Consider the following 27,918-nt stretch of genomic DNA (forward strand, 5'->3'; position numbering starts at 1 on the left):
GACAGAACATGAATCTTTTCCTGCTTTTGTTACTAGGTTTCGTTCGTATTGTTGTTAAAATTTGAAAGTTAATTTATCCAGGCAAGGGCATTTGGTCTAGTGGTATGATTCTCGCTTTGGGTGCGAGAGGTCCCGAGTTCGATTCTCGGAATGCCCCACCTTTTGCAATCGATGATCATTTGATCAATTCTGTTGTAATTTTATTCAGTAGTAAGATACGGAATATTCAGCCTCCCTTTTTTATTTTTTATTTTAAAAATCTGCGGTGATTTGTTAAATACCAAAATATCTTTTATACAGGAAACATACATTATTCAACGTTTGTGAGAATAAAGGGACCATCGTATTAAGATTGTATTGCAAGTGAAATGGAAACCTTCACGAACCGTTCGCGCGCTCACTTGCGAGGAAACAAAATGTGTTGGATGACGACTCCGAGAAAGAGACCAGGTCCAAACCCTATCACGGCCGCTTTCCAACTCAACGCCTCTTCTTTCTCTTCAGGTTGATGCATTATCCGTGTCTTCGCTTCTCCGCAACTTTCCCCGAGCGGAGGACCGCACAGTCCGAGATTGTGCTCGAACGAAGAACGCTCTTGCGTGTCGAACTGTGGGCCCTGCGGTATCGGACCTTCCAGCTGGTTATTGGAGAAGTTCATGTACGCCAGTGACCACATGCTTCCGAGCTGCGGAGGGATTTTCCCCGAGAGCTCGTTCCGAGACAAGTCTAGTGACTCGAGCTTTGTCAGGTTCGTCAAACATGCCGGAACGTGGCCCGAGAAATCGTTGTTCGATAGGCTGAGCGTCTAAGGTCCTTCAGTAACCCGATGGATTGAGGAATCTCTCCGTGGAGTCTGTTTCCCGAAAAATCGATGGCCGTTAGGACTGTAAGGATCCGTGTGTACTCCAGCTGCACTCCTTTATTCGTCAAAACTATCGAATCGTGATAGTAGCCTAAGCCAGCCTGCATATACATCGACTCCGAACCATTTTCGGCAGGCCCAACCCTTACCATCGCCTTCAGATTCGCAAAGAAACCAGACGGTAAAGCTCCGAGGAACTGATTGTGCGATATGTCGATGACTCGTAGCTTAGGGAACCCGAAGGGAAGCTCGGTAAGACCACAGATTGTACCATGAAACTCATTCGAGCGAAGGACAAGAACCTGTAACTCTTGCAAAGACTTCAACCACAAGGGGAAGGAGTCTCTGATTCTGTTGCTTCCCACGTTTAGGATTTCCAGACGGGTGCAATTGATCAGAGATTTAGGAAGTTTTCCGCCCAATCGGTTGTGACTAACATCAAGTGATTCCAGGCTGTTTCCATTGGCAAACATGTCTGGAAAACTTCCGCTCAGGTGATTATGACCAAGGTTCATAACCGCAAGATCACTCTGGAGGTTCCGTAAGCACCAAGGAATCGAGCCCGTGAAGCTGTTGTTGGATAAATCGAGGATTCTCATAAAGCTCGAGGCACATATCGATTCCGGAATCTCTCCGCTGAAATGATTTCCTTTTGCAGACAGATAGCGGAGATACCGTGATGGGACAAAAAGTGGTCCTTGGAACATGTTTGAGCTTATATCTACAGAAACCAGAATTGTCGCAGGGAAACCTTCCAACGATCCATGGAAACTGCTGAAAGCGTTGTGGGACAGGTTCAAGACGTTCAACTGTGGCAGTCTCCATAACCAGTCTGGTATTTCACCTCGGATCTTGTTGTTGGAAAGGTCTAGATTCAACATATCTCGTTGAGAACTGACGAACTCTGGAAACTCGGTAATGTTGCAGCCGGACAAAAGCAGTCGCACCAGTTCCGACGCAAACCCGGAGGTTGAACTCACGTTAGCTGTTGATACAATTGACAGAGGGAAACGAAACTTCTGCAAAAACCCAAATAGAAACACTGGAAGAAAAGAAACAGAGACGTGTTTTTGTAATTGCCAGAGTACATGTCTCATGGCCTTCCTTTCATCTTATTAAATAGAAACTCTTGTAACAGAATCAACAAAGAAATAGGAAATCGAATCCGAGCTTTTACAACCCATAAGACTCGGACGTTTATGAAACAACCAAATACCAATTCAAAGCAAATAACTAAACTGAGAAACAGGGACACGTTTAACCTTGTCAATCACCTCCTTAAGCGTGTTCCTGCTCCTTACGATCTCCGATCCCAATCATGTCGTTAAGCCACTGCAATCTGTCTCGTCCCATTGGCTTCGTCAGAATATCCGCGAGCTGCTCCTGTGTCTTGATATATTCCACCTCGATTTCTCCTTTCTGCACACAGTCTCTAATGAAGTGGTACCTGAGATCAATGTGCTTGCTACGGTTGTGATGAACAGGATTCTTCGATAAAGCGATGGCAGATTTGTTATCAACTTTCAGTTCGACCTTTCCGACATCGCCGATCTGAAGTTCTTTCAACAATCGTTTGAGCCAAATTCCTTGGCAAGCTGCTGCAGTGGCTGCCACATATTCAGCCTCACATGAAGACAATGCCACTACCTTCTGTTTCTGAGACATCCAGACGATAGGACTGCTTCCCAGAAAATATATCACGCCGGTCGTACTTTTCCGATCGTCGATGTCTCCTGCCAAGTCGCTGTCGCAATATCCGATCAAGCTCAGCTCCTTTGATTTCCCTCTCATGTATTTGCAGCCATAACTCAACGTTCCTCTGATATATCGAAGGATTTGTTTGACTGCTGCCATATGCCTTGTTGTCGGGTTCTCCATAAACCGACTTACTACTCCGACCGAAAATGCTATGTCTGGGCGTGTGTTTACCAAATATCGCAGACTTCCTACTGTGCTCCTGTAGAAAGTGGCATCGACGGGAGAGCTTTCATCCTCCTTGCTCAATTTGACTCTCGTGTCCATGGGAAGCCGACACGGTTTGCAATCTCCCAAACCAGCCCGTTCCAGAATTTTTTCTGCATACTTGGTCTGACACAAACTGATGTCTCCTGCTCTTTGTTTGACTTCTATACCCAGATAATAGCTTAACGATCCGAGATCACTCATCTCAAATGTCTCCTTCATTTGCTCCTTGAACTTCTTCACCTCCTGAGGATTTGAACCCAAAATTATTAGGTCATCAACATAAACCCCAATAATTTGGATATCCCCTGCTTTTACTTTCCTGTAAACAGCATGTTCAAGTAAGCATTTCTCATATCCTAGACCCTGCAAGCACTTGTCCAGCTTTGCATTCCAAGTCCGTGGGGCTTGTTTTAAGCCATACAGTGCTTTCTTGAGCCGTAATACCTTTTGCTCGTGACCTTTTTCAATGAAACCGATGGGTTGAGTTACGTACACTTCTTCCTCCAGTTCTCCATTCAAGAACGCAGATTTCACGTCCATGTGGTGAACACGCCAGCCATTTTTAGCCGCCAGAGCCAATAACAGCCTGATTGTTTCCAACCGAGCCACCGGTGCAAACACCTCTTCGTAATCAATTCCCTTTTGTTGTACATAGCCCTTTGCCACAATCCGAGCTTTGTACTTCACAATCTTCCCTTCTGGATTTTTCTTGAGTTTAAAAATCCATTTTAGACCAATGGCTTTTTGACCTTTAGGTAACTCAGACAACTCCCATGTTCCATTTCTTCGAATTGCTTCTACTTCTTCTGCCATGGCCTGTCGCCATTCTTCAGTGCAGGCTGCTTCGTCGTAAGTTACTGGTTCCTCAGCTGCCATTAGATGCAGCTCCATGTTGTCTTGATCGATTTCGACTGTATTGTCATACAGTTCCTGCAGACTTCTGTATTTTCTGGGTCTTTCAGAGGAGCCAGAGTCGGCAACTCCTCCGGATTCCAAGTCAACATCGCGATCTGTACCAATTACGGATAGATGTTCCCGATCAGACATAATCGGCGTGACAGGTTCAGTGGCAGACTCAAGTTCGGGCTGATTCTGCATTTCCGGCATTTCCGGAGCTTGATCTCCAGAATAATATGGACCTTCTTGCATGCCTTTGTATGCAATGATTAATGACCCAGTGGTTGTGTCTGATGTTGTTTTCAGGTTCTGCCAATTCCATTTCTCCTCCTCCTGAAATACAACATCACGACTGATAATGACGTGGTTATTACCTGGATTTAGCAGTCGATAAGCTTTGGAACCAGGTTCATAACCAAGGAATACAAGCTTTGCACTTCTGTCTTCGAGTTTTGGAAGGTGAGGTTTGACGTTCTTGGCATATGCGATGCATCCGAACACTCGAAGATGCTGAATTTTAGGTGCCCTTCCTTTCCATATCTGGTATGGTGTCATTCCCTGTATGCTCTTGGTCGGCGATCGGTTCAGAATATACACTGCTGTCCGTGCTGCCTCGGCCCAAAATAACGCAGGTACATTCCTGCCTCTCAACAAACATCTCATCATTTCGACTACAGTCTGATTTCGTCGTTCAACCACTCCGTTCTGCTGTGGCGAATACGGAGCTGTATACTGTCGCCTAATACCATGCATCTCACAGAAACTTTTGAACTCGTTAGACGTAAATTCTCCGCCTCTATCAGATCTGAAAATCTTGATCTTATGACCATATTCTAGCTCAATTTCAGCTTTCACTTTCTTGAATGCAGAAAGTGCTTCAGATTTTGTTTTGAGCAACTCAATCCACATATATCTACTGCAATCATCAACGAGCAATAGAAAGTACCTGTTTCCGCCGAGCGTTGTAGGTGATATTGGCCCACAAACATCACCATGAAGCAGTTCCAATGGCTGCTTAGTTTGATATTGTCCTGCTTTTGGAAAGCTTGTCCTGTGTTGTTTGCTCAAAACACAGTTTTCACAAGTTTCTCGCGGTTGCTCGATTTCTGGCAGCCCTTTTACTAGCTTGTCCCGTGCAAGCTTCTCCAAAGAGTTCAGATGTCCAAACCGCGAATGCCACAGACTCGACATTTCAGATGTCTTTGTCAAATGACACTCAACTTTCACCTGCGACATTTTCATGGTATATAACCGATTCGTACCTCTGTGAACTTTGGCTATCAATGTGTTCTTCTGATCATAGACCTTCAGAACGCCTCTGCACACTTCCACTTTTGCTCCAGACTCATCAAGTTGACCAAGACTGATAATATTGGATCTGAGCCGAGGTATGTAATAAACGTTGGTGAGATTGAAACGGTCACCATTCTTACACTCGAACACTGCCGTTCCTCGTCCTTCAACGTTTATTACCGAGCCATCTCCGAATCTGACTTTCCCTTTTACAGATTCATCCAGATTTGATAAAGCTGATCGATTTCCCGTCATATGATTGCTCGCTCCGGTATCATAGTACCAGATTTCTTCTTTTGAACTTAATTCATCCGAACTGAATTTCGGAATTGTCCGTTCCTCATTTAGCAGCAACTCGCCTTCCAGCGTCTCATCAACATGAATTAGTTCACTTGTTTCCAGCATTAATAAGGTGGATTCATCATCCACATTCTCCACCAAATGAGCTTTATCATTCTTTCGATCAGACTTGCAATTTGCTTGAAAATGGCCATATTCTTCACAATTGTAACATTGTACCTTTGTGATGTCGAATTTCTGATTCTCATCCTCACTCTGACCTCTGCCACCACCGGGATAACCACGTCCACGTCCTCGCCAATTTCCTCTGCCAGAACCGCGTCCTCTGCCACGTCCGCGGCCTCGACCCCGTGTGCCACTCTGTTCTTGGGGTTTCTTTCCTTTGGACTTTGAAGACTCTGCACGTGCTTTCCATTCTCCTTTCGTAAGCAGGACATGTTCGTCTCCTTTTGAGTCGAGATCTTTCAAGCGTTCCTCATGCGCTTTAAAAGATCCTGTAACTTCCTCCACGCTCATCTTGCTCAAGTCCTGAAACTGCTCCATTGACCAAGATAGCTGAATAAACTTAGATGTTACAGATCTAAGCATTTTTTCCACCACTTGCACCTCTGGAACATTTTGGCCTAATGCTCTCAGTTGGTTCACAAGTGTGGCGACTCGTCCAGTGTACTCATCCACTGTCTCGCTTTCTTTCATACAAATCCCCTCGAACTCCCTTCGAAGAGACTGCACTCGAACCTTCTTGATTCGATCTGCTCCAAGGTTTATAGACTTAAGAGCATCCCATGCTTCTTTCGCCGTGTCTTTGTCACCGAGCTGCCGCAATGTTTCTTCTGGAATTCCCTGATATATGGCAGCGAGTGCCATCATATCCATTTGAGGATCGACTGGTCCCTCTATGGACACAGCTTCCCATACTCGTTGTGCCTTCAACGTCACCTTCATCCTGATCGCCCATGTGTCATAATTGGTTTTTGAAAGCATCGGAAACTGCAGAGACAGGTTTCCCTCTCGTGTCGGAGTCCTCACCTCCGTCGTTGTCGACTGATCACCATTGCCTCCGATTCCGCTTCGGTCGGCACTCCCTGATGATTCCATTCTCGACATATATTTGGGCATGCGTGTTTGATCAACCACCGCTCTGATACCACTTGACAGAGGGAAACGAAACTTCTGCAAAAATCCAAATAGAAACACTGGAAGAAAAGAAACAGAGACGTGTTTTTGTAATTGCCAGAGTACATGTCTCATGGCCTTCCTTTCATCTTATTAAATAGAAACTCTTGTAACAGAATCAACAAAGAAATAGGAAATCGAATCCGAGCTTTTACAACCCATAAGACTCGGACGTTTATGAAACAACCAAATACCAATTCAAAGCAAATAACTAAACTGAGAAACAGGGACACGTTTAACCTTGTCAACAATGTTGCCCGAGAGACGCAAATCTTGAAGCTCGTTCAGAGGAGATAATATACTCAAGTCAAGTATGGTCGTCGTGTTCAGATAGGATAAGTCAATAGACAAGAGCGACTTGAGACACGAGAAAACACGCAAATCGACGGCGTTTCCTCCTGTGTTCCAATAGGAAAGCTCGATCAATATGAGGTCGACCAGCTTCGAAATGGATCTCGGGATCGGCCCGTTGAAATCGTTGTCGCCAAGGGATAATTGCCGTAGCTTAGACGAGGAGGAAGACATATTCCCAAAATCATCAAGGCCGCTGAGTTGATTCCCGACCAAATAAATCACAGTCAGTGAAGGCATCGTGAATAGAGACGAAGGCAAAGTTCCAGCGAAAGAATTTTCGTGCGCTGCAAGTAACTCCAGGTTCGACAACACACTCATATTAGACGGAAGCGAGCCTGTGAACTGATTACCACCAAGGTTTAATTCAGACAGCTTCGTCATATTGAGGAATCCGAGAGGAAAGTCACCGCTGAATTCGTTATCCCCGAGATCCAATGACACGAGGCGATTCAAGTTGGCGAAAGAAGACGGAATTTGGCCGGAAAAGTTATTAGACGAAAGGTCGACAGAGGTGAGATATGAGAGGTTTCCGAGCGGAGGAGGGATATTTCCACAGAAATTGCAACCGCTGAGCCGCAAAGATTTCAGACTCTGGAGGCTGCCGATGGTGTTTGGTATACCGCCCGAAAAGGAAGTTTCATAGAGATCCAACGTTTCCAGTGAGCTATTCCCATGAAACTCTGGAAGAGATCCTCTCAGATTTGTGTTGTTGGACAACCTGACGGATCGAATGCCAAGCATACGAAGAACATTGCCCGGGAATTTCCCGAACAAGTTGCACCCACTAAGGTGGAGAGATCTCAGAGAGGTCAGGTTCAACAAGTTTTGTGGGATTTCTGAAGAAATGTCTACAGAGTCTAGGCGCAGTTCTCTGAGGTTCGTCAAGTTCTGGGCAAGTTTACTAAGGAACAAGTGTTCAGCGGATAAGCCTGAACGGTACCAGAAGCTAGTTAAGTCTAGAGACTCTAACTGGGTTAAGTGCATAATCTGGGTCGGAATCTGACCTGATAAGGAAGAAGAGGAGAGGTTAAGTTTAGTTAACCGAACGAGCTCGCCCAACTGAACAGGGACGGGAGAATAATCGAAATCGTTGAAAGCGAGGTTTAGAACCCGAAGATTTCCCAGCTTAAAGAGACTGCTGTTTGATCTGAAACGGCCGTGAAGACGGCTGCAACTGAGGTCTAACTCGATCACCTCACCGGACATGGGATCGCACCTGACACCGTCCCAGGAACAACAATCCATTCTCTTCTCCCATGATTTTTTCTTTGGATACGAAATGATCCTTGTCTGGAACTCAATCTTCTGAATCCGAAACTCGCTTTTGAACTCCAGAAGAGCTTCCCTCTGGTCGGGCCGACACAGGTTACTTGCAGGAGAAGCAAACGTATTTAGTAAACTTGAAACGGACAAGAACAAGAGATATGGCGCTCTGAACGAGTTGGAGCCTCTCATCCTCTTTTTTTTCCATTGAATAATCTTATTGCAGAAAATCTTTTGTCATAGGAAGCTTCGTTAGTCGTTGTCAGTTCTACTGTATATTTAAATTCCAAACGCCGTGCTGTTTTTGACTCAAACAGAAAGAACGCGCGTCGTCTTCATTCCCACTAAACGGCAGTAAGTCTCGTGTTATCGACGCGAAACCACGAGCGACCTTCAACCCAACCCTCGGGGCTCAGTCAGGCCGAGTCAACAACCCACGACGTAAATAAGAACGTCGTGCGCTTCCGTGTAGATTCTAGTAAGAACACATGGCGTTTTGGTTTACACAAAACAGCAACAAGTTAACGCCCAAAAACAGAAAACAGCAGCCATTCCTCGTGCTCGGACGAAAATCTCTCACACGTTGCCTTTAAGATGAACAATACATATCTACAAGTCACCGAGTTTTCAGACATTGTTTTGCTCTTCCAGACACGAACTCAGAGGGAAGAACAAAGACGGACTCACACTGGATTCGAGTTATGCCTATGAACGCGTACACGCCATGCGTAACAATAAAGGTACAACGAGTTTAGACACACCGATATCCCGAACCCAAGAATTCCCGCAAACGTTATCGCGTAGTTCGCACGTAGACGCACCTGAAAATAAACACACCTTTGCCATGAGAATTCTTTGCTTCAAACAATTAGACCGGAATTAGTAAACGAGAAAGATGAAATATTCGGAAATTTTTACGCACCGTGGCGTATAGCAGATGAGAGAACAAGCACACCAGTGCAAACTCGAGAGCTGCGTATGTCCATATGTATTCTCTGATTGCTGCAAAATTTGGATAATGATATTTACAGCTTTAAAATCTAATCTCATCACCGATGAAGGACGAAAAAAATAGGCTTTCCGGGGCGGTAATTTACCGAGAATGATAGCGAAAACGGATGCTAAGAGGCCTAAAGTAAATGCAAACGGGGCAGCGATGAATATAGCTTGAGTGTCTAAGTCACGAATCTACAAAAAAGCATCGAACTTTCATCACATTTTTGCAATTGCTTAACAATCTTCCTAATGAGAAAAGGATGAAAGGGAGAAATTTTTTGGCGTTACCAGTAACTGTTCAAGGAAGAAGAAGTAGCAAACCGAGCTGACTAGAACGAGCACGATAAACTCTTGCCAGGCGCTGCACGAATATTATCCACTCACCAAAACCCGTTTTCCACAACGGCAAATATGAAAAAGATTTCGTTATTGTTATTACCTGATGGATCGGGTCTGTATGCTCCGTTGATTGTGTTCATGTCTGCTGTTTTGACTATGGGACGGGACGCGGAGCAAAGTCACAGGTAAGTTCCGGACTTCTTGTCTGCAGACATCACAGATTCTCGTCCTTTTCGTCCTAAACCACTTAATGGCGCATTCTTCATGCACGAGCCTGAGGTCGCCTTTGCAGCTGCATTCCATCCTCAGAGTGTTACCTTCTTCACACACATCTAAACAGATCCTGCATACCGCTTCTTCCTCAGGGATTTCTTCATCCGTATCTTGCGGAGGAACCGGAGTGGTTTGATCAGCTGAAGACAAGTACCCGGGAAAACACAATATAGAAATGAAACAGAAGAAATGACTGGTAAAATTTGTCTTCGAAGGATTGTTTCTACAAAATGTAAGACAAGGGATCAGAAATTGGCCACTCATCGATCAGAAGCTAATATGAACTGAATGGCAAACACTGCATACAAAACAAGAATGTTCCTAAAATCCATGTCCACATCTCAGCTGAGATATCTACAAGACGAATTCCGTCAAGTTAAGATTCTGATTGTAAAAAGGAATTGATGATAATGTCTTTAAGTATGTACCGTTTCTGGTCTCAGTCGAAGCATGCTCTTTGCAGCTGTCAAAAGAGATTGATCTTATGATCACTTTGTTTCTTCCGGGCATTGAAATTGATCTTGAAACTGCTGGACGGACCACATCTTTCTGCATTTGAAAGTTTCTCCTTTTCTCAGTTAAAGCTTGGACAAGAAAGGAAATTCATTTCAAAGAAACAGAAAAGCAGCACTCACTCACACAGGGATTAACCTTAGTGAAAGGAACTCTATTTTCTAATTAGTAATGAAAGATTCAGGACTAATCCTACACCTGTTGGTTACTCACATTAGCTTTAGGTTGTTCTTCTGGCATTCTAGCTGAAACAGGTTGAGATATCGCCGGAGACAATTTGGTGGCAGGAGTAGCAGGAAGTGAAGTGCATCTCTTCCAGTAAGGCAAAACCGATGAATCTGTGGCAATGGGGATTTCGGTGGAACCCATAAGACCGGGACTTAATAGGAAGCTTTTCTCGCTGTCGGGTACAGAAACTTTCTTGTTTAAGCTTAAACTTCGCAAGATTCCTCCCGAATATGACGATGAACCACTGCCTTTGAATGAAGTTAGAGATTTCAATGATGAACCTTTTGGATTCTGGCCGCCACTAGCCGTAGAGGGCCTTGGAGGAATTTGGACTGAAAGATCCATTCGCTTTCCACACGTCTCAGAACTTGGGATATCTCCAGTATTCCTTTCTTTAACTTGATGATCACCCTATACACGTATGTACACATCAAAGTTCATGACTTTCTCATCCACAAATCCATGACAAAAAACCAAGATGGATTGCAATATCATTCCTCAATATGCAAAGAAACACAGCATCAGCTATTTGAGTGAATATGTGGTTCACTATTCTGTATTATCGGATTTTTTCTTGACACTGTCCATTCGTTATCTGAAGGGGAGCCTTGACGCACTGGTTAAGGTGTTGTCGTCGTGAAATGTGACCTATAGAGGTCACGGATTCGAGTCCTAGAAGTTGCCTCTTGCGGAATATTCTGCAAGATAAGTTTTACCTACAATACACCAGTGCGCTGAGACCCTTCCCCAAACCCTGTGCACCGGCTGTACTTTGCCCTTTAGTGTCCATTCATTATCTCCAAGAACGAAAGCATAAGTCGGTCAGCTATTCGTAACTTGTTTCCCGGACAAGGAACACAAAATCTCTTGCCAGTGATTTCATTATCCAGAAGGTATGATGATATCTATATATCTCAAAAATCTCAGGCCTTCATGACCAGATACTGAGAAGTGCTCAGTTTAATGTTCATCAAAAGGAAAATATATCTGCAGTAAATGAAGGCATGTCAAGTCATAATAATTGCTTAGATTACATCTCCCACAAGTGAACCTCCCTCTCTCTCTAGAGCAAACAAATGCACATCACTGCAATCTCTAAGGCTATTGAGTAGTTCAGATTTATCAATTCGGATTCCAGACCGCCAAAGCAAGAGGAAAAAAGCGCAGAGATCACGCTCTCGTTCGGTCTAGAATGATAAACCCTAGATTTACAGGAACTTCCATGGTTAATCAGACATCTCGACCTGCCCTTCCAACAAAATTTCCCAGATGGAAAAAAGTAAAATTGGTGTAAAACGGAAGAAAACCCAGATACGTTTCCTACCGATTCTTCATATTCTACCGTTAAATCTAAGATTCAAACTGTCAACAGAGAGAGCGAGAGAGTTGTCAACTTTACCTCAAAATCCACAAACCCAGAAGTTTGTTCGGAAAAAAAAAAAGTATAAAAGAGACAAAAGTCAGATTTTTTGAATACCTGAGATGAAGAAGAAGAAGAAGAAGAAGAAGAAGAAGAAGAAGAAGAAGAATCATCTCCGGCCATTACATTGCTGGGTAGCTTTGTTGCGGATTCTCGCATCTTCAATTGGACCAATCAAACAAATAAATTTATAAAAATTTTATAGGAAACCTAACCCTCGACAGATATTCTGAGTAAGGTAAGCAAAATCTATAAAAGATGAGATCTTTGTTACTTCAGCTGACTGCCACACCCACAAGTCACAACGATGCACAATAAGAAAAAAAGGACAAAAAAGGCGACACCTTTAGCATTTATGTATACGTAATCATTTTCTTAATCTTGTTTAAGGATTTTTTAAGTATTCTCTCTCTCCTTTCTGAAACCGTTGATTCGGAAGTCACCAGGAAGATGACGAGAACATTAGTCTTCGTTGCCTCTTGTTCTTGTCATTTTCCGTCACTTTCCCGGGAAAATCACTCCATTGCTTCATCTGAGCTTCTGTTTTTGTACTCTTTTATATCTCCACATGTTATATTATTATTCACAACCGCCTTTTTTCTTTAATCGAAACGTGGTCGTGGACTTCCCGTGAAATTTTGGAGTCAAAATGTTGACTTCCTTTCTTCTTCCCCATTAGAAAAATCATCTAATATTAGAAAATTTGTGTATATATACATATACATGTGTGTGTGTGTGTGTGTGCGCGTGTGGATACTCCAAGTTAATGTAGTATATGAGAGATACTACTAGCTTTATTTCATATCAAAGACTGATCATATGCATTTCGAGATTTACACTCACAACACAATCATCATCATTCTGACAAAGAAATTGCAGCAAGGGTACAGAAAACCTCACATATCAGAGATGAACATTTTTCCAGGAATATAAAATAAACACTTACCTTACATCCATATGCGAAAAACTAATCAGACTGGCAGATATTATTACAATCAGAATCTAATGAAACTGCATTGTAAGTGTTTGGAAACCTCAAAGTGAATGCTTGTCCTGAACCAACTTCAAACAAGACTAGTGATTTTTTAAAAAAAAAAGAAAAGGAGCAGCAGACTGGCGAGTTCTTGATTGAAAGCAACTTACTTCGTGTTGTTTTGGGGGTGAATGAGAAAACAAAGAAAAAGCCCAAACTCTCACTTCATCTTCTGCTCGGTGAAGAGCACATGGCGGTTAACACGGGGATCGTACTTCCGAAACTCGAGCTTCTCTAGAAGCTTCTTGCTGCTTTTCCTCTTGACATAGAAGAATCCTGTCCCAGCAGCCGAGACCAGACGGATGAACATGAACGTCTTCTTCTTCTTGTCCCCCATTTCTCACTACATCCAACAAGAGAGCCGGGAGGGTGGGAGAGATCAAATGGTTACAAGAGTCCAATCCTAATTCCAAGTGAAAAAGAAACTGCAATCTTCCACCTAAAATCCTCTAGAACTATACAGAACAAAACTACCAAGAACTTGGATCGTTGGACACACTTCAGAGTTCGGACACAACATAACCAAATGTTAAGGGCACAGAAACAAAAAGCACCGACCTTACCAAATGTTAAGGGCACAGAAACAAAAAGGGCCGACCTTTTAACCAAAAAAAGGCTCACCCTTTTCGTTTCATCTCAAGTTTCACATCTAAGCGTCAGCTCAAAAGTTCTCACATTTGATTCAGATAACTATTGCAAATTCCTATCGTTTGGTGCAATCGCGTGGGATTCTGAGCAACGGCACCGATTGAACACGCTGACAGATAGATCACTAGCACCAAAATCATCAAATGAAACGCAAAAGAAGCATCTTTCGAGTACTGATCGAACTTATTTAGCTCTTAAACCTGAAAAAAAGATCGCACAATGACGTATTTTCTTACCAATTTCCCCAAGAATTTTCTTCAACTCCAACCAGCAGGGAGAATGCACGAACAGCTTGCAGGTGCAATTTCTCGTGAATGAAGCGCGAAAAAAAAAGAGAGAGAGAAAAAGAGCCCTAGTTAACCAAGTTGGGCCTGAAGGATGAAACTGAGTCCATATTATCAGCCCAAAACGTATAGTTTTATGCTTTAATAAATTAGACCCAATATACCCTTCTTAGGCCCACATAGGCCCATTAAACTGTACTGCCGGGCCTGTATTATCATTCTCTCTACCTCTCCTCAGCTGCTTCTGTTCTCTGTGGGGGGTAGAAGACTCGAAGTCGATCCGGAGAAAAGTGTCAGACGAGCTTCGTTGTCTGTTCATTTATTTCTACTTCTTGCAATTGAGCGGGAATTTGTGAAATTTTGATTCTCTGTTCGTTTTTTTTTGGATTTGATTGATTTGGGTTAGGGATTTAGGAATCTGAGCGATGGCGAGTGCGGTGGACGCGACGGGGGACCCGATTCCGACGTCGTCGGTTCTGACGGCGTTGGCGAAGCACATAGGGGTCAGGTACATGCCCGAGAACGTCGCATTCCTCAAATGCAAGAAGAATGACTCTAACCCGGAGAAGTGCCTGGACAAGGGGCGTGACGTCACTCGCTGCGCGCTTGGCCTGTACGTAATCTACCTCATTCTCGTTCCTTTTACTCGCGAGTTTGATTGATCGGTACGATCTGTGCTATTTGTTGTTGATGAATATGGTTCATACCAAGAAGTAGATTTAGGGTTATGATCATCATGTAGTGTAAGTGTGACTCTGTGGATCAGCGGTGGCTTGTCAAATGGGTAGAAGTTAAGGTTCTTAGGTAACTATGTCTAACTACACCTGTGACATGTGGCCATGAGGAATCTCAGTTCATCAAAGAAGTAAGAAATGATTTAGTACAGTGTTCTATAGGCTCAACTAGGTCAAAGACAGCTTAGATTCCGACCTTCATGGAATCCAGATAGTAGTCTTGTTTAAAATGAGTTCACTAGGGTCAACTGTCTGCTTCACTTTAATTTCCTCGGATTGGATTGGACCCCTCTTCCTTAGGGCGAACTATCTGCTTCACTTGGATCTTTGTTAGGAGACTTGTCTTTTGTTTGAAGTTTAGGGGTTATTGACCTTTTCACACTTCCTTGGATTGGTGTTTACTTTGTGATTTCTGAGCACATTATATCCATAGAACACACACTAGGCCTGTACATGTGAATCACACTGCCCACTGTCTATATAGGATTTAGAGCTGAGTAACACGACGGATGGAAGAAGCCTGAGAAGTAGTCCATGACCCAGTTGTTGGTTTTTGTGGCATGGCATGACATGACATGGCATTTTGCATTTGCATGAAATATATATATATAGAGAGAGAGAGAGATGAGGGGAGGGGGTTTTTAACACAGTAGAACTGAATGGGATGGATGCAGGCTGAAAGATCTTCACCAGAAATGCACGAAGGAGATGGATGCGTATGTGGGTTGCCTGTATTACTACACCAACGAGTTCGATTTGTGTCGGAATGAGCAACTTGCTTTCGAGAAAGCTTGTCCTCTCGACTGAGTTGAACTCGGGTTTGTTTCTCTCTTCTCTACTGCCCGATCATCATTTCAGTAAAGCAGATGCCTTGCTTTTCAATCTCTTTTTTTTTTCCCTTTTGCTAATTGTCCTAAAACCCAGTCTTTGTTTACTGCCGACAATTGCCGTCACTCTCCGTTAGATCATTCTCTATTTACCCAGCAAGGGGCTTCAGGTGAAAGCGGGGAAAAAATGTATCGTTTGCTCTAAAACAATAGAACATTTATGGTGAAAGTAATACTGTCGTCTTAGAAGGAATCTACAGACGGGCACTGTAGCTCTTGCTTCTTCTGGATTGATTCAGAAGCCAATAAACCCTAGGATTTTGCCCCAAAAAAAAAAAATCCTAACCCTATCGCAGGTTGCAGCAGCGAAAGAGGATTGTTACGCCAACAGAGGAATTTTGGCGGGAGAGATTAAGGAAACTGATAACAAAGAGCACTTTGTCAAAGGCCGGTTCCCGAGGCCCCTTAATGGGCGTAATAGTGACGCGTTAATGGGCTTTATGGCCCATTTGATTTTTCATCTTTACGGCCCATTTGGTTGAATTACAAAATTATGGACGTATAACTCATTTTTTGTATTTATTTGAAATATTCTCTAATTTGTGTCATCTATTCTATTATTCAATAATATTATTTGCTAGTCATGTATAGATTGATTTTGATTTAAATATTCGTAGAATGATAAATATTTTGAAACTTTTGTTGCAACATCCTTTTCATTGTGGGTAAGTAGCGAAACCGTTCAATCATCTCTAAGCCAAATGATCAATGAACTTCTAGATGTTTAAAAGTTCAAATGAATATTTATTTTTATCAAAACAAAAAAATAATCTGAAGTATTGTTTCAATTAATTAATCACGCTTCTTACTTTCTAGTAGTGGGGTTTATAACGGAATCTACACGTGTCGCGTTCTTAGTGGATATGACCAAAACAAAAAAAAAATCTACCGTTATTATTGGGAAAACGAATGAGGAGAGATCAAGAGAGAGAGTCGCGTCCTCGAGTCTGAGTCGAGTCAGAGCCGATGCGCCGTCGTTTTCAACAACAGTTGGTTCCGCTTCCGCCGCTCGCGTCCCTTCGACGCGATGATATCTTTTTAGCATCCGCGCGTCATTCTCAACCGCTGCGCCCTCACGCTTCGCCTCCCGTAAAACTGGATTTGCTAATGTGCTTGCTTCCTCGAATAAATATTCCCCCCCGCCTCCAAATTAACATTTTTCTAATATAGCCAATCAAATAACTGACTAATATTTTTTAAAACAAACACCTAAAAAATATTAAAATCTCTATCTTCTATAAATTACTTTTAATTCAATTTAAAATATATTTTTTGCATTAATAGTCATTTTTAAAATATTTTTTAGTTGGATTGAAATAGATAGATAATAATATAATAGTTTATATATCTATATATTTATAGATAATTGAGATTTTAAACTAAAAACAGTTAAAATATCATAGCAATATTTTTTTAGATATGGTATTTAAGTGTTTAATATTTGTATATTACGTACGATGATTTATTTTAAAAATTTTAATTTAATTGACTATTTTGTGTTAAGAGTCATTAGACATAAAGATGTCAAGTTCGGAAACTCTTGTAAAATCTTCCACTAGTATAATGTAGTCTTCCATTTTAAGATGAAAATTTTAAAATAAAATCAAAATAATTAAAACAAGATTATTGATTGAAAATATTAAAAATAAATCACTATTTTCCAGCAGAAAATACAAACATCTTTGAACAGAAAAGAGGGACATCCATTTACATTTTAATACTAAATTGAGACAATAAAAATTGGATTAGAGGATAAATTCATCATTTTCTTTAATGGCTTTCTCTACCTTAATTCACCTAAACCCTGCAACTAGCGTCACCAAATTCCTTAACCGCCATTGCCTCGGTCTTTTTCTTCCATTTCTTAATAAATCTCCGCAGAGATGTCCTCTGCGTCGCCTTCGTCATCGGCGCCGGAGATGGAGCTACAACCGCCGGCAATCGTCGATGGTGACCCGTCAGCGTTATCCGCCGCCGTCTGGGATTGGGGAGATCTCCTCGACTTCGCCTTAGACGATCGGCTTCTCGTCTCCTTCGACTCCGATCAACCTCCGTTCTCCGCCGCTCCTCCCCCGCAGAATCAACCGCTGGAATCGGAATCGGATCCTTCCCCGGGCTCGAGTTCGGGTTCGGATCGGGTGAGGAAGCGGGACCCGCGGTTGACTTGTTCGAATTTCCTGGAAGGTAGGATCCCATGCTCGTGCCCGGAGATCGACCAGAGATTGGAGGAGGCGGAGCTTCCGACGAAGAAGCGGGTCCGGGGCGGCGGGCGTGGCGGCTCAGGCTTGGCCCGGTGCCAGGTCCCGGGTTGCGAAGCGGATATAAGCGAGCTCAAAGGTTACCATCGGAGGCATAGGGTTTGCCTCCGGTGCGCGAACGCGAGCTCCGTCGTGCTCGACGGAGAGACCAAGAGATACTGCCAACAGTGTGGAAAGTATGTAGGTCTTGTGATTTAAGCTCGGAATCTAGAACTGGACCTCCCAAATTGAATTTCTCCTGGACAGCCTTACTGCTTGTTTGTTCGTTTGGATTTTCGAATTTGATTAGGCTTTTATGATGGAATTTATTGCTTGTTAATCTGGGAAATCGAAGTCAATTAGGTCTGTGATGCAAAATGGTGTATTACTGGTTTCTTTTGGGATATAATAGCAACAATCTCGTGCATTGAATTGGGATCATCAAGGAATTCTTAGCGAGTTCTGGGGCCAAGGAATTGAAGAAGATCAACTGAAACTTCTTTTTACATTAAATTAACCAGTCAGATAACCCGGAGATATTAGCTGAAATGCTTGTGTTAGCTGACTAAGATCACCATGTTATCGTTAATTTGTACTTATGTCTCTTTGTTCAGATGATAATGAGTTGAAATATCGTTGGATTTTCTTTGTCAATTGTCTAATGGTCAGATTACTTTCGCTCTTGTTTTTGATGTAACAAGGGAATTTCATAGCTCAAAAGGGTCCCTGAGTTCTTTTGTATTGGCTCCCCTTTTCCCTGTCTTACTATGAGGAGTCCACATGGCAGGTTTCATATGCTGTCAGATTTCGACGAAGGTAAACGCAGTTGTCGAAGAAAGCTTGAGCGTCACAACAACAGGCGTAAAAGAAAACCCGTAGATAAAGGAGACGGAGATGAAAAGCATCAGCAAGCAGCATTGCAGAATGAGAACAGCGTAATTGATGTTGACGATGAAAAAGGTAAAGAGTGATGGATCAAAGCATCTCATCGTGTCGATTCTTTTTTTTAGTTGCTTGTTTCATTTGAGATTTCTGAGTTTCAAACCGGAAGTATACATTCCTACGTAGCATTGCCAAAGTTCCCGTGGAAAATAAACCTAACTCGATTTGTACCTTTATTTTAATCTGTTGCAGACAATATCTGCTCAATTGACCAGAGAGCAGAACAAGAGGCTTCACTGGATTTTGAATATGAAAAAAATTGTGGGCAGGGAGCTGTACCTATTCCCCAGAGTATCAATGCAGATAGTTTTGTATCTTTTGCAGCTCAGACAGATGAAGGAAAGAATGACACGAAATTTGAACATTCACCTCTCTATGGTGACAACAGAAGTGCTTACTCATCTGAGGTGGGATATCTTTTTTGTTACTCTCTCCTCAAGAACTCTTTCATGCTTGATGTTCTAATTTTGTGCTTCATTATAGTGCCCAACTGGTCGAATCTCATTCAAACTTTACGATTGGAATCCAGCGGAGTTCCCTAGGAGACTGCGGCATCAAGTAATCTCAAAGAGTTATTTCTTGAAGTTGCAGTTTTAGTGTTCGGAGGGCTGTAAATATATTATTTTCAGAAACTTTAGGACCTAATTGTCATATCATTAAATGAATTTGCAGATATTCCAGTGGCTGGCCGCCATGCCTGTGGAGTTGGAGAGCTATATTCGTCCTGGATGTACGATATTGACTGTCTTTATTGCAATGCCTGAGATTATGTGGGCTAAGGTACACTTTGTTATCACTTGCTCCTCGTTATTGTCTAAAGGGTGTAGCATCAGAAATTTTTTCTTCTCAATAGTGTATCTAGATACCCTGCATGTCTAGGGAATTCCGTAATAAGATTAATCATAAACAATTAAGTCGCTCACCTGGACGCTTACTCTCGAGCTCACTGACATCTGTATTCTGCTATTTGGATGCCTTCATGCTTCTCGGAGGGAGAAATCCCAAACTAAATATCTCTTATTTAACTTTGTTATTTTTGCGGTTCTTTCGTTTCTGTTATCGCAAGCAGTTATCTAAAGATCCCGTGGCTTATCTGGATGAGTTTATTCTTAAACCTGGAAAGATGCTGTTTGGGAGAGGCTCGATGACTGTTTATTTGAACAACATGATTTTCCGTCTTATGAGAGGCAAGTAGCCCGAGTTGATGCGTTCTGCTTTTTCTCGGTTTTACTTCTTTCCCTAGTATTACTGTATTATCACGCCTTGCGCTTAGTTGCAACTTCTCTTTTTTCTTTCCAAGTAATATTCTTGCTTGCGCATTCTAATATGATTTGTTCTTTTTCTGGTGCAGGTGGAACCTCTGTCAAGAGAGTCGATATAAAATTACAGGCCCCAAGACTTCAATTTGTCTACCCAACATGTTTTAAAGCTGGAAAACCAATTGAACTCATCATTTGTGGACGGAACTTCCTGCAACCAAAATTTCGGTATGCAAGTATTGATCTGTAAAATCATGCTCAATCATGTATTGTTAGTCTTAAACTCTCCCATATGTTGCGGTAGTAGCTTCAATTTAAGACTACTATAATTTTCAAAGCAGGGAAAGAAACACATATGGGCTTACAGAAAATATTGTTTGATTCCAGGTTTCTTGTCTCTTTTTCTGGGAAGTACTTACCTTACAACTATTCTGTTATTTCTTCACCCAACCAGGACGGGAAGAGTTCTCGTTGTTGTTGTAATAAGTTGTACAAGATCAATGTTGTGAACTCCGACCCAAATCTCTTTGGTCCTGCATTTGTCGAGGTACAGGTTTTAGATAACACATTTGATTGTACTGATTTTTGTATTGTCTAATAATACTCTCTGGCCCTTTGATGGTATTTGTAGGTTGAGAATGAATCTGGCCTTTCAAATTTCATTCCTCTAATTATTGGAGATGAAGCTATTTGCTCCGAAATGAAACTAATAGAGCAGAAGTTCAATGCTACACTCTTTATTAAATTAACCAGTCAGATAACCCGGAGATATTAGATCGGCAGAGGCAAACAGCCTTTTCTGGGCTCCTGTTAGATATAGCATGGTCAGTTAAGGCGCCCACTTCAGAATGCAGGGGACAGAACATGAATCTTTGTCAGATACGGAGATTCAATCGGGTGTTGGATTATCTGATACGGAGTAATTCGGTTTCCATATTGGAGAAAGTGCTGCAGAATCTGGAAACTCTGTTGAACAAAATGGAACCTGACTCTGTGATTCACTGTACAAGTGATAGCGACGTGAGACTCTTACATGAAAATATGAATATGGCCAGAGACATCAACAGGAAACGTCAGAGCCATGAACAATCAATGACAAACTTTGGAAACGATCTTCCTTCATCAAATTGTGATTGTGGCTGTGACTGTGGCTGCGGTTGCAAAAGCAGTTTCCAGAAGGACGCACCATCACGAACATCAAACATTAATCAGGTAAAGAACTAACTAGTGTCTGAGGTTCCTTTTTTTTCTGTTGATACAATCCAATAGTTTATTTTGTTTTCGATCTTATCTTGTCCTACACATCCGTTTACAGGCTCCTACCATAATTTCCTTCGCCATTAACGGACCCATTACTCTGGTTACAGGATCCAGAGGCAGGATTAGTTTCCAAGCAGGGGAAGCAGCGGGTGGCCAGGAGAGAAACTGACCCTCTTTTAAGCAAAGAGTTTGTAATGAACGTGGACGGTGTCAGAGACTGGCCGAGGAATTCTTGCAGCCCGGTATACCCTGTCCAGGCATTTAGATCCCGTCCAACCGCATTCATAATCACAACACTCATCCTCTGTTTCACGGTATGTGCGGTTCTGTACCATCCAAACAGGGTCACGGCATTTGCAGTGGCCGTCAGAACGAGATTGGCTCACGAAACTTGACAGAGAGTCTCTCTCTCTCTCTCTCTCTCTCTCTCTCTCTCTCTCTCTCTCTCTCTCTCTCTCTCTCTCTCTCTCTCTCTCTCTCTCTACATATATCACTGCCCAGCTTCTTCTCAGACATTGGATGATGATTGATTCCGCTCCATGGCATCAGAAGGGACGACGAACTTCGGTTTACAAAGGCTTGAGCAGCTGCGGCAACTGTAATAACAGCAGTTTGATGATTTATTTCCTTTTGTTTCTGTAACACGTTGAGTTACGATTTCTAACTGAAATTGGAAGACGGTGAAGAAGAAAATGTTAAGATATGTATCTGTTTTTTGTTATATAGAAATTGGATGAAAATATAATCAAATGGACCACTGGTTTTAATGAGAGTTTTGATGGTTGAATCCACAAACTTCAAATACCCAACCTAATGTTGTAGATTCTTTCAATGAAATTGGAGTGCTGTTATCATTTTTGACGAAGAATTCTAATATCTCAACATTCAAAACCCTAATCATGTTTTCAATAAAAAAAATTAAAATACTTGAGAATTGTAATTAGAAATTAGAATGGCCATTTTCCTCGTTTTGCATCATCGATGACGATTGCGTCCAAACGCCAAAAAGAGCAAATAATGGTGAGAGAGAGGTATTGGGAGTGGAAAGCTGATGAAGTTGTCCACTTAATAGTTTGCAATTGGGCCTCAAAGCATGCACTAATTAAGTAATTATGGTTAAACCAAATCTACTTAGGCCACATTAATCCTCCCTCTCCCATTTTTTTTATAATTATAATCATTATTCTAATTATTCACTTTTATCATTACACTGGCAAAAGCAAATCTTAAAGTGGGTTTTGACCAAACACTCGATCATAGTACAAAAAGCATAAGACCCTTACATATATGTATGTATGGTATATATATATATATACACAATATACAATATTACCATACATATTTTTAAATATTTCTTTATAATTTATGAAATGTTGTGATCGTGGTGATGCCAAAGCATGCTTTGATATTCCATGGTAGATACTTTTTTGTGCAAATTTGTTTTTTGGTTACATGGTCAATGCTTTGCTCTCCACCACCATTGATGAAAGAGATCATGTGGGGATGCACTTTCTGCATTCAAATGTGTGACATTTTTGTGTGGACCTCCTCCTCGATTCATTTCTATTTTTTTTCCTATGCTTGTTTTTGCGTATAATAGTAATTATCTCCTCTTTCGTATATTGCAAATTCTAGGATACTAATCTCACTTTTTTTAAAAAAATAAATAATGTTTTTCTAAAAAAATTGAACATTTTAAAAAATCAGAATATAACTTTTCAGAAAAAAACCTTGACTATATATATATATATATATATATTAGTAAAATATCACGTATTTTAGGTTTATCTTTTGGGAGTTTTGGCAAAATATACCAAAAATAAAAACAAATTTTAAAGTAAAGAAATTTTTTTTATAATAACCACCAAAAACTGAAAATGCAACCCAAACTTGGATAGCCTAGTGTTGAGAGAACTTGCAAAGCATGCTCTTACCCTAGGTTCAAATTAAAGCATGAATAGGGATATTTACCTGGGTTTTCCCGATCTTCTGGAAGATGTAGTCGGACCTAAGATCCGTTGAACTTTCGGATTACGAGGAAAAAAAATCTGAAAGTGCAAAACGGCTTTGGCTCCTACCTTACTAAAGGAAAATGTTTTTTTTTTTACTTTGAAAGAAAATAAAAAAAACCGTATTTTGACTAGTTACTAAAATAAAAGAAAAAGAGAGAAGATACGAGGACAGATCACGTGGATAAGCCTTCTCTTGTCAGGAGGAGGGGCATTTGGGAATTTCAGTCAATTAGAAGCGACCACGTCACGTGATGTTTACATCATATTTTCCACGTGACTGTAGAATTCAACCAAGTATCCCAATTTTCTCCTCTTTGCAAAAACAAAAAAAAAATCAATAAATGGCGACATAAATTATACAAAACACAGAACATTGGTGAGGTGAAAAAAAGAAAATCCCAAATTAGTACCTTTACAAGAGAATTTTATGTATTTATTCAAATGTAAATACAAGTAATTCTAATTTCCATCTATTGAATCTGTTGCCCGTTGACTTTTTTTTTTCTTTCTATTTTGGTTGCCTAGAAAAGAGCAGTCATGTTCTCATTATAAATGACTTTTTATTATTATTATTTTTATTATTATTATTATTATTATTAGTGTACACTATTTTTTTAAAACTTTAATTCTGACCAATCAATTTTAATTACAAGTTGTGATTTTTTTTTTAGGGTTTTTGTCTGTCATGGCGGATCCAGTTATTATCCTACGACTTTTGGAAAAATAAAATAAGTTGGACAGAATTTTTTTAATCCCTAGTTGGCTGCATATCTGAATTCAAAAGGTACGTACACTACTCGATTTGTTAGTTTTAACATTCATCGTTTCTTATTATTGATATTTAATTTATCAATTTTAAACAAAACCATTTTGTGATATTGTGGTGATTTAGCTTGTGGGTCGGGTTGACGACAAAGCTCATTGATATGTATATATATATATATATATATATATATGTATATGTATGATTGAATAGGGTTTAATGAATATCGATCCACCGTTTTTGAAAAACATGGAATATTACTATTAAGCGGAGGAAAAAAGGCATTGATTTATCTAATATTTCTGTAATAATATATAGTGACTGTGAAAAAGTGCAAAAGTTATTTTCTATTCGGGTCCATTTTTGTAGAGAGGAGGGATGATTTATGTTTTTTTTTTAAATCCTATTATTTTGTATCAGAATAAAAATGTATAATATTTATCATTATTTTAAAGTAAAAAATCACACATTTTTTTTATGGATAATCGATAACGTAACATAAAAATCAATTTCTTTCGTTTGAACCCTTCTTTAGTTCGATAAGGAATATGCGTAAATAGGTTTGAAAAATATTGCTATTGCGGACTGAAATAGTAAAGATAATCATAATATGATCTAATTAACTGCAGTAAGAATAATTAAAGTGCACCTTATAGTAATTTTAATTGTATAGCATTTTTAAGTTTAAATCCTAGTCTTTTATAGAACTTTTATTGTGTATATATAAATGAACATCATAAATAAAATATATCCGAAACGATTACTATACAATATATCTACATATAACATATCTTGAATTGTGATTCTATGTTACGTCGAATTACCCCATGTCGAAACACATTCATGGTAAATCATAGATCATAATCCCTATCATTTTCTAACATGGAATTTCGATTAATCCATTCTCGTGATTTTGAGTTTTTGGAGATACCATGTTTAAATAATTGAAAAATAAAATAATTCCGAACATTTTTTAAAACCAAATAATACTAAACCCAATATACATAACCGATACTCAATGGATCATACATTTTAATTATTTTTTTCTTCCATAATGGTATTGGAGATTACAAGTTTTGTTCAAAGATTCACCTTAAGCACAAATCAATACATACAAACATCATTGACTTATGATTACCATTAGAGATTTCGAAGATATTAATGCTAAAGAAAAATATTGACGCACCCGCTAGAGAGCTTGGCCTCAAACTCAAAAGGGAAATATATAATGGAATTCAATATAAAGCCATCATGTGTCCGAATAATTTTTTTAAAAAAAGTATCTCTTTTTAAAATTATTATTAATTAAAAAAGATTTTCTTCCTTTTAATTATATTATTGGACTAAGTCAAGGCATGCTTGATAGTTGACACCCGAAATAAAATAAAAAATAAAAAAGCAAACAAAATAATAGCTTTTATATATATAAAATAAAAAATAAAAATAAAATGTAGAGATTTTTGTCATAATGGATGAGATCTAATCCAAAATACACAACAATGAACAATGGCAATTTTCATATAACAATTACTTGAGAATGATTTAGTGAATAGTGTGGCCCTCGTTTTAATAAGATATATTTTCAATGTATTTTGATATGTGTAACTAGTAAAAATATCAAATGCAAAATTTAATTTGTATTAAACACAAATGATTCCATAAGGCCACGTCTATAAGTATATGGTCGATAAATCAACCTTTATATACATAGTTTTATTTTAAAATTTTGTGTAGTATGGCGAATGAGACGCGTCGAGTTTAAAGACTAAAAGAAATATTTCACTACTTTTTATTTATTTATTTATTTATTGAGCAAAGAAAATCTCAAAAGCCGCCACATATGACGTCATTAAGATTTTGCCTCATCCCATCCCTTTCCTCCACTCGTCAACTCAATCGGGTTGTATTCGTATTAAATTAAAAAAAAAAAGTTTCGTATTATAAATAACTAAAACTATTTTTTTATTGAGTTGAAATGTTTCACTTTTTTTTTACTTTCCCAAAACTCGAATATCTATCCATATATATATATATATATTATGTATGTATATATATATGTTTCTCGTGGATAAATTGTTTGACCAAACGTTCATATGTATAAATTTAGAGGTCCTTTTAATAAAAGTTATTCATTCATTCACACATCAAGTTTTTGAAGTTTACTACAAATTCACAATTAAAATCAAAAGAAAACACCGTGCTACCCAAAAAAAAAATAATATATTGATTTGAACCACACACGTTTCATATAGGTGTATGTATATATGTGTGTGTGAATGCATACTAGTTTTCTTTCAACCTTAGCTACGTTGAAAAATCATTCTTAACCTTAAGATATATATATGTGTGTACATAAGTGTGTGTGTGTGTGTGTGTGGAGAGACAGAAGAGATAGATTGAATCTAAAGGGGCTTAAGACATAATCCAAACTCGAATTGTCTTGTCAAAGTCGCAATTTGAGGAGAGCGTTTGTCATTAAGTAATAAAAGTCTCTTTCCCGATCATTTCAACCGGCGCTTCTCTCGCCCATCTCACGTGCTCCTTCCCCCACCTTTTTCAAATTGTTTTCCTCGAAATAATAATCATAATATTGAAAATCACGTTTATACAAAAAAAAAAAGACGATGGCAAATCGTATAACATTGCATCATCAACATGAGAGAGATTATACACGTACAACCCTAAACCCTAAATTTTAAACCTGAAATCCGATCAAAATATATATAAAAAAAACAAAGAGATTTGTATCAAAACATGTTCAAAGGGGTTGACTAAGTTTTTGCCCGGAATTAGAGGTTGTGTCCATGTTGGTCCCTCATGGCCAACCAACTATTACTCCTTTTTTATTTGCTCTTCACGTCTCTCTCTTCTTTCCCTTGTGGTGTTTTTATCACAAAAAAAGGTCTTTTACCCACAAACACAGTCACGACATGCTTTGCCCCAAGTTTTCCTTTTCCTTCACTTTCCTGTGTTTCTCCCTGGAGAGGATAATGTACAGTTTCTTGTGCCGATGATTCATCGCAAATCCAAGTAAAAGGAGCCAACTTTCTCGCTCTTTTCATCTTTTTATAATCTGGGTCTTCTCCCTTTTGGTGGAACAAATTCTGGGTCTTGGCTTTTAAGCGCAGACAGAAAATCAGGTTGATGCAATAGTTTCTCTACCTGATCCATTCGTCTCCCGAAAAACAACAACTTTAATCTTTGTTTTGTCTTGTTTTTCACCTGGGCTCTCTCCATCTGCAGAAACAGGGCCTGGGTTTTGATCGGAGTTCGCAGACAGAGATGCTGCAGCCGAAGATATTCTGGTTTTTTATCAAAGCTTTCACGGTTCTAGTGTTGTTAGGACTAGACCTCGCTCGGGCTGGTCCACATCGTATTCTGTTGGATACAGATGTGGACACCGACGATTTCTTCGCCCTCTTGTACCTCTTGAAGCTCAACAGATCAGAATTCAGTCTCGAGGTTGAACACACTTCACTTCTTCACCATCACCAATCATCATCTTCCACTCTCCTCAGTTCTTTCTCCTCCCTGAGTTTACTGCAGCTACTCGCTTGCGATCTGATCTGGTTTTCTATGCTGTGTCAGGGGATCACCATCAATACAAATGCGTGGACAAACGCGGGGCACGCGGTGAACCAGATATACGATGTTCTATACATGATGGGTCGTGATGATATCGACGTTGGAGTCGGGGGTGAAGGCGGCATTCTCGACGACGGCTCCATTCTTCCTGACGTCGGTGGTTATCTTCCCATCATCGAACAGGTTTCTTCTTCCCTGCTTCAGAAATGGAAAAAAAAAAACTTGTGAATATGAAGATCTCAGCAATTATTGTAAAAACAGGGGATGACGACAACAGGATGGTGCAGATACAGACAGGCCATTCCCAAAGGTCTTGGGGGAAGGCTTGACATTGACACCAACTACGGATTCCGCAAACAGTTCCTCCCTCAGGTTTTATAAAATATATATATATA

The 27,918-nt window shown here is 40.2% G+C and overlaps 7 protein-coding genes and 1 non-coding gene across 17 annotated transcripts in view; 4 read left to right on the forward strand and 4 right to left on the reverse strand.

Moving 5' to 3' along the window:
* Positions 1-85: 85 nt before the first annotated feature.
* TRNAP-UGG lies at positions 86-157 on the forward strand. The gene has a single exon. It is a non-coding gene; the product is annotated as a tRNA-Pro (tRNA).
* Positions 158-390: 233 nt separating this feature from the next.
* Positions 391-6,772, reverse strand: LOC109117230 (receptor-like protein 12). Its single transcript, XM_019204043.1, has 2 exons — positions 6,734-6,772; positions 391-2,124 (listed from the first exon to the last, which is right to left on the reverse strand). Exon 2 carries the CDS (start codon positions 1,957-1,959, stop codon positions 754-756), a length of 1,206 nt encoding a protein of 401 aa, XP_019059588.1. The 5' UTR covers positions 1,960-2,124; positions 6,734-6,772; the 3' UTR covers positions 391-753.
* LOC104827463 (receptor-like protein 12) lies at positions 6,692-8,302 on the reverse strand. The gene has a single exon (XM_010560633.1). It carries the CDS (start codon positions 8,300-8,302, stop codon positions 6,692-6,694), a length of 1,611 nt encoding a protein of 536 aa, XP_010558935.1.
* Positions 8,303-8,631: 329 nt separating this feature from the next.
* LOC104827122 lies at positions 8,632-12,247 on the reverse strand. 3 transcript variants are annotated; one of them, XM_010560197.1, is made up of 8 exons: positions 12,224-12,247; positions 10,445-10,870; positions 10,147-10,267; positions 9,546-9,858; positions 9,395-9,467; positions 9,208-9,298; positions 9,033-9,112; positions 8,632-8,931 (listed from the first exon to the last, which is right to left on the reverse strand). In XM_010560197.1, exons 1-8 carry the CDS (start codon positions 12,230-12,232, stop codon positions 8,794-8,796), a joined length of 1,251 nt encoding a protein of 416 aa, XP_010558499.1. In that variant the 5' UTR covers positions 12,233-12,247; the 3' UTR covers positions 8,632-8,793. The 3 variants fall into 3 exon arrangements, with proteins under 3 accessions (XP_010558499.1, XP_010558497.1, XP_010558498.1); XM_010560195.2 differs by lacking the exon at positions 12,224-12,247 and adding an exon at positions 11,859-12,195; XM_010560196.2 differs by lacking the exon at positions 12,224-12,247 and adding an exon at positions 11,937-12,194.
* Positions 12,248-12,762: 515 nt separating this feature from the next.
* Positions 12,763-13,887, reverse strand: LOC104827124 (50S ribosomal protein L33-like). Its single transcript, XM_019204065.1, has 2 exons — positions 13,797-13,887; positions 12,763-13,255 (listed from the first exon to the last, which is right to left on the reverse strand). Exon 2 carries the CDS (start codon positions 13,247-13,249, stop codon positions 13,073-13,075), a length of 177 nt encoding a protein of 58 aa, XP_019059610.1. The 5' UTR covers positions 13,250-13,255; positions 13,797-13,887; the 3' UTR covers positions 12,763-13,072.
* Positions 13,888-14,079: 192 nt separating this feature from the next.
* Positions 14,080-16,025, forward strand: LOC104827125 (NADH dehydrogenase [ubiquinone] 1 alpha subcomplex subunit 8-B-like). 7 transcript variants are annotated; one of them, XM_010560199.1, is made up of 3 exons: positions 14,080-14,136; positions 14,251-14,457; positions 15,253-15,658. In XM_010560199.1, the coding sequence occupies exons 2-3, from the start codon at positions 14,270-14,272 to the stop codon at positions 15,383-15,385; spliced, it is 321 nt and encodes a 106-aa protein (XP_010558501.1). In that variant the 5' UTR covers positions 14,080-14,136; positions 14,251-14,269; the 3' UTR covers positions 15,386-15,658. The 7 variants fall into 7 exon arrangements, with proteins under 7 accessions (XP_010558501.1, XP_010558505.1, XP_010558504.1 ...); XM_010560203.1 differs by having other exon boundaries at positions 14,082-14,153; positions 14,259-14,457; XM_010560202.1 differs by having other exon boundaries at positions 14,086-14,153.
* Positions 16,026-17,348: 1,323 nt separating this feature from the next.
* On the forward strand, positions 17,349-21,935 carry LOC104827127 (squamosa promoter-binding-like protein 7). Its single transcript, XM_019204127.1, is given in 12 exon segments — positions 17,349-17,899; positions 18,490-18,662; positions 18,837-19,051; positions 19,128-19,202; positions 19,317-19,424; positions 19,714-19,831; positions 19,996-20,131; positions 20,291-20,450; positions 20,535-20,675; positions 20,678-21,115; positions 21,271-21,565; positions 21,628-21,935. Coding segments are annotated over 11 exon segments (2,403 nt in total). The 3' UTR covers positions 21,559-21,565; positions 21,628-21,935.
* Positions 21,936-26,512: 4,577 nt separating this feature from the next.
* LOC104827126 overlaps positions 26,513-27,918 on the forward strand; it is a 5,101-nt gene continuing 3,695 nt past the window's right edge. Inside the window, exons 1-3 of one of the 2 annotated variants that reach the window (XM_010560207.1) lie at positions 26,513-27,400; positions 27,527-27,706; positions 27,785-27,895. In XM_010560207.1, the coding sequence (XP_010558509.1) occupies positions 27,221-27,400; positions 27,527-27,706; positions 27,785-27,895 (471 nt within the window). In that variant the 5' untranslated portion in view covers positions 26,513-27,220. Of the gene's footprint in view, positions 27,707-27,784; positions 27,896-27,918 lie in introns of both variants that reach the window. The other variant, XM_010560206.1, reaches the window with a different exon arrangement.

This window comes from Tarenaya hassleriana, unplaced genomic scaffold, assembly GCF_000463585.1.
Source record: "Tarenaya hassleriana unplaced genomic scaffold, ASM46358v1 Cleome5, whole genome shotgun sequence".
Classification (NCBI taxonomy): Eukaryota; Viridiplantae; Streptophyta; class Magnoliopsida; order Brassicales; family Cleomaceae; genus Tarenaya; species Tarenaya hassleriana.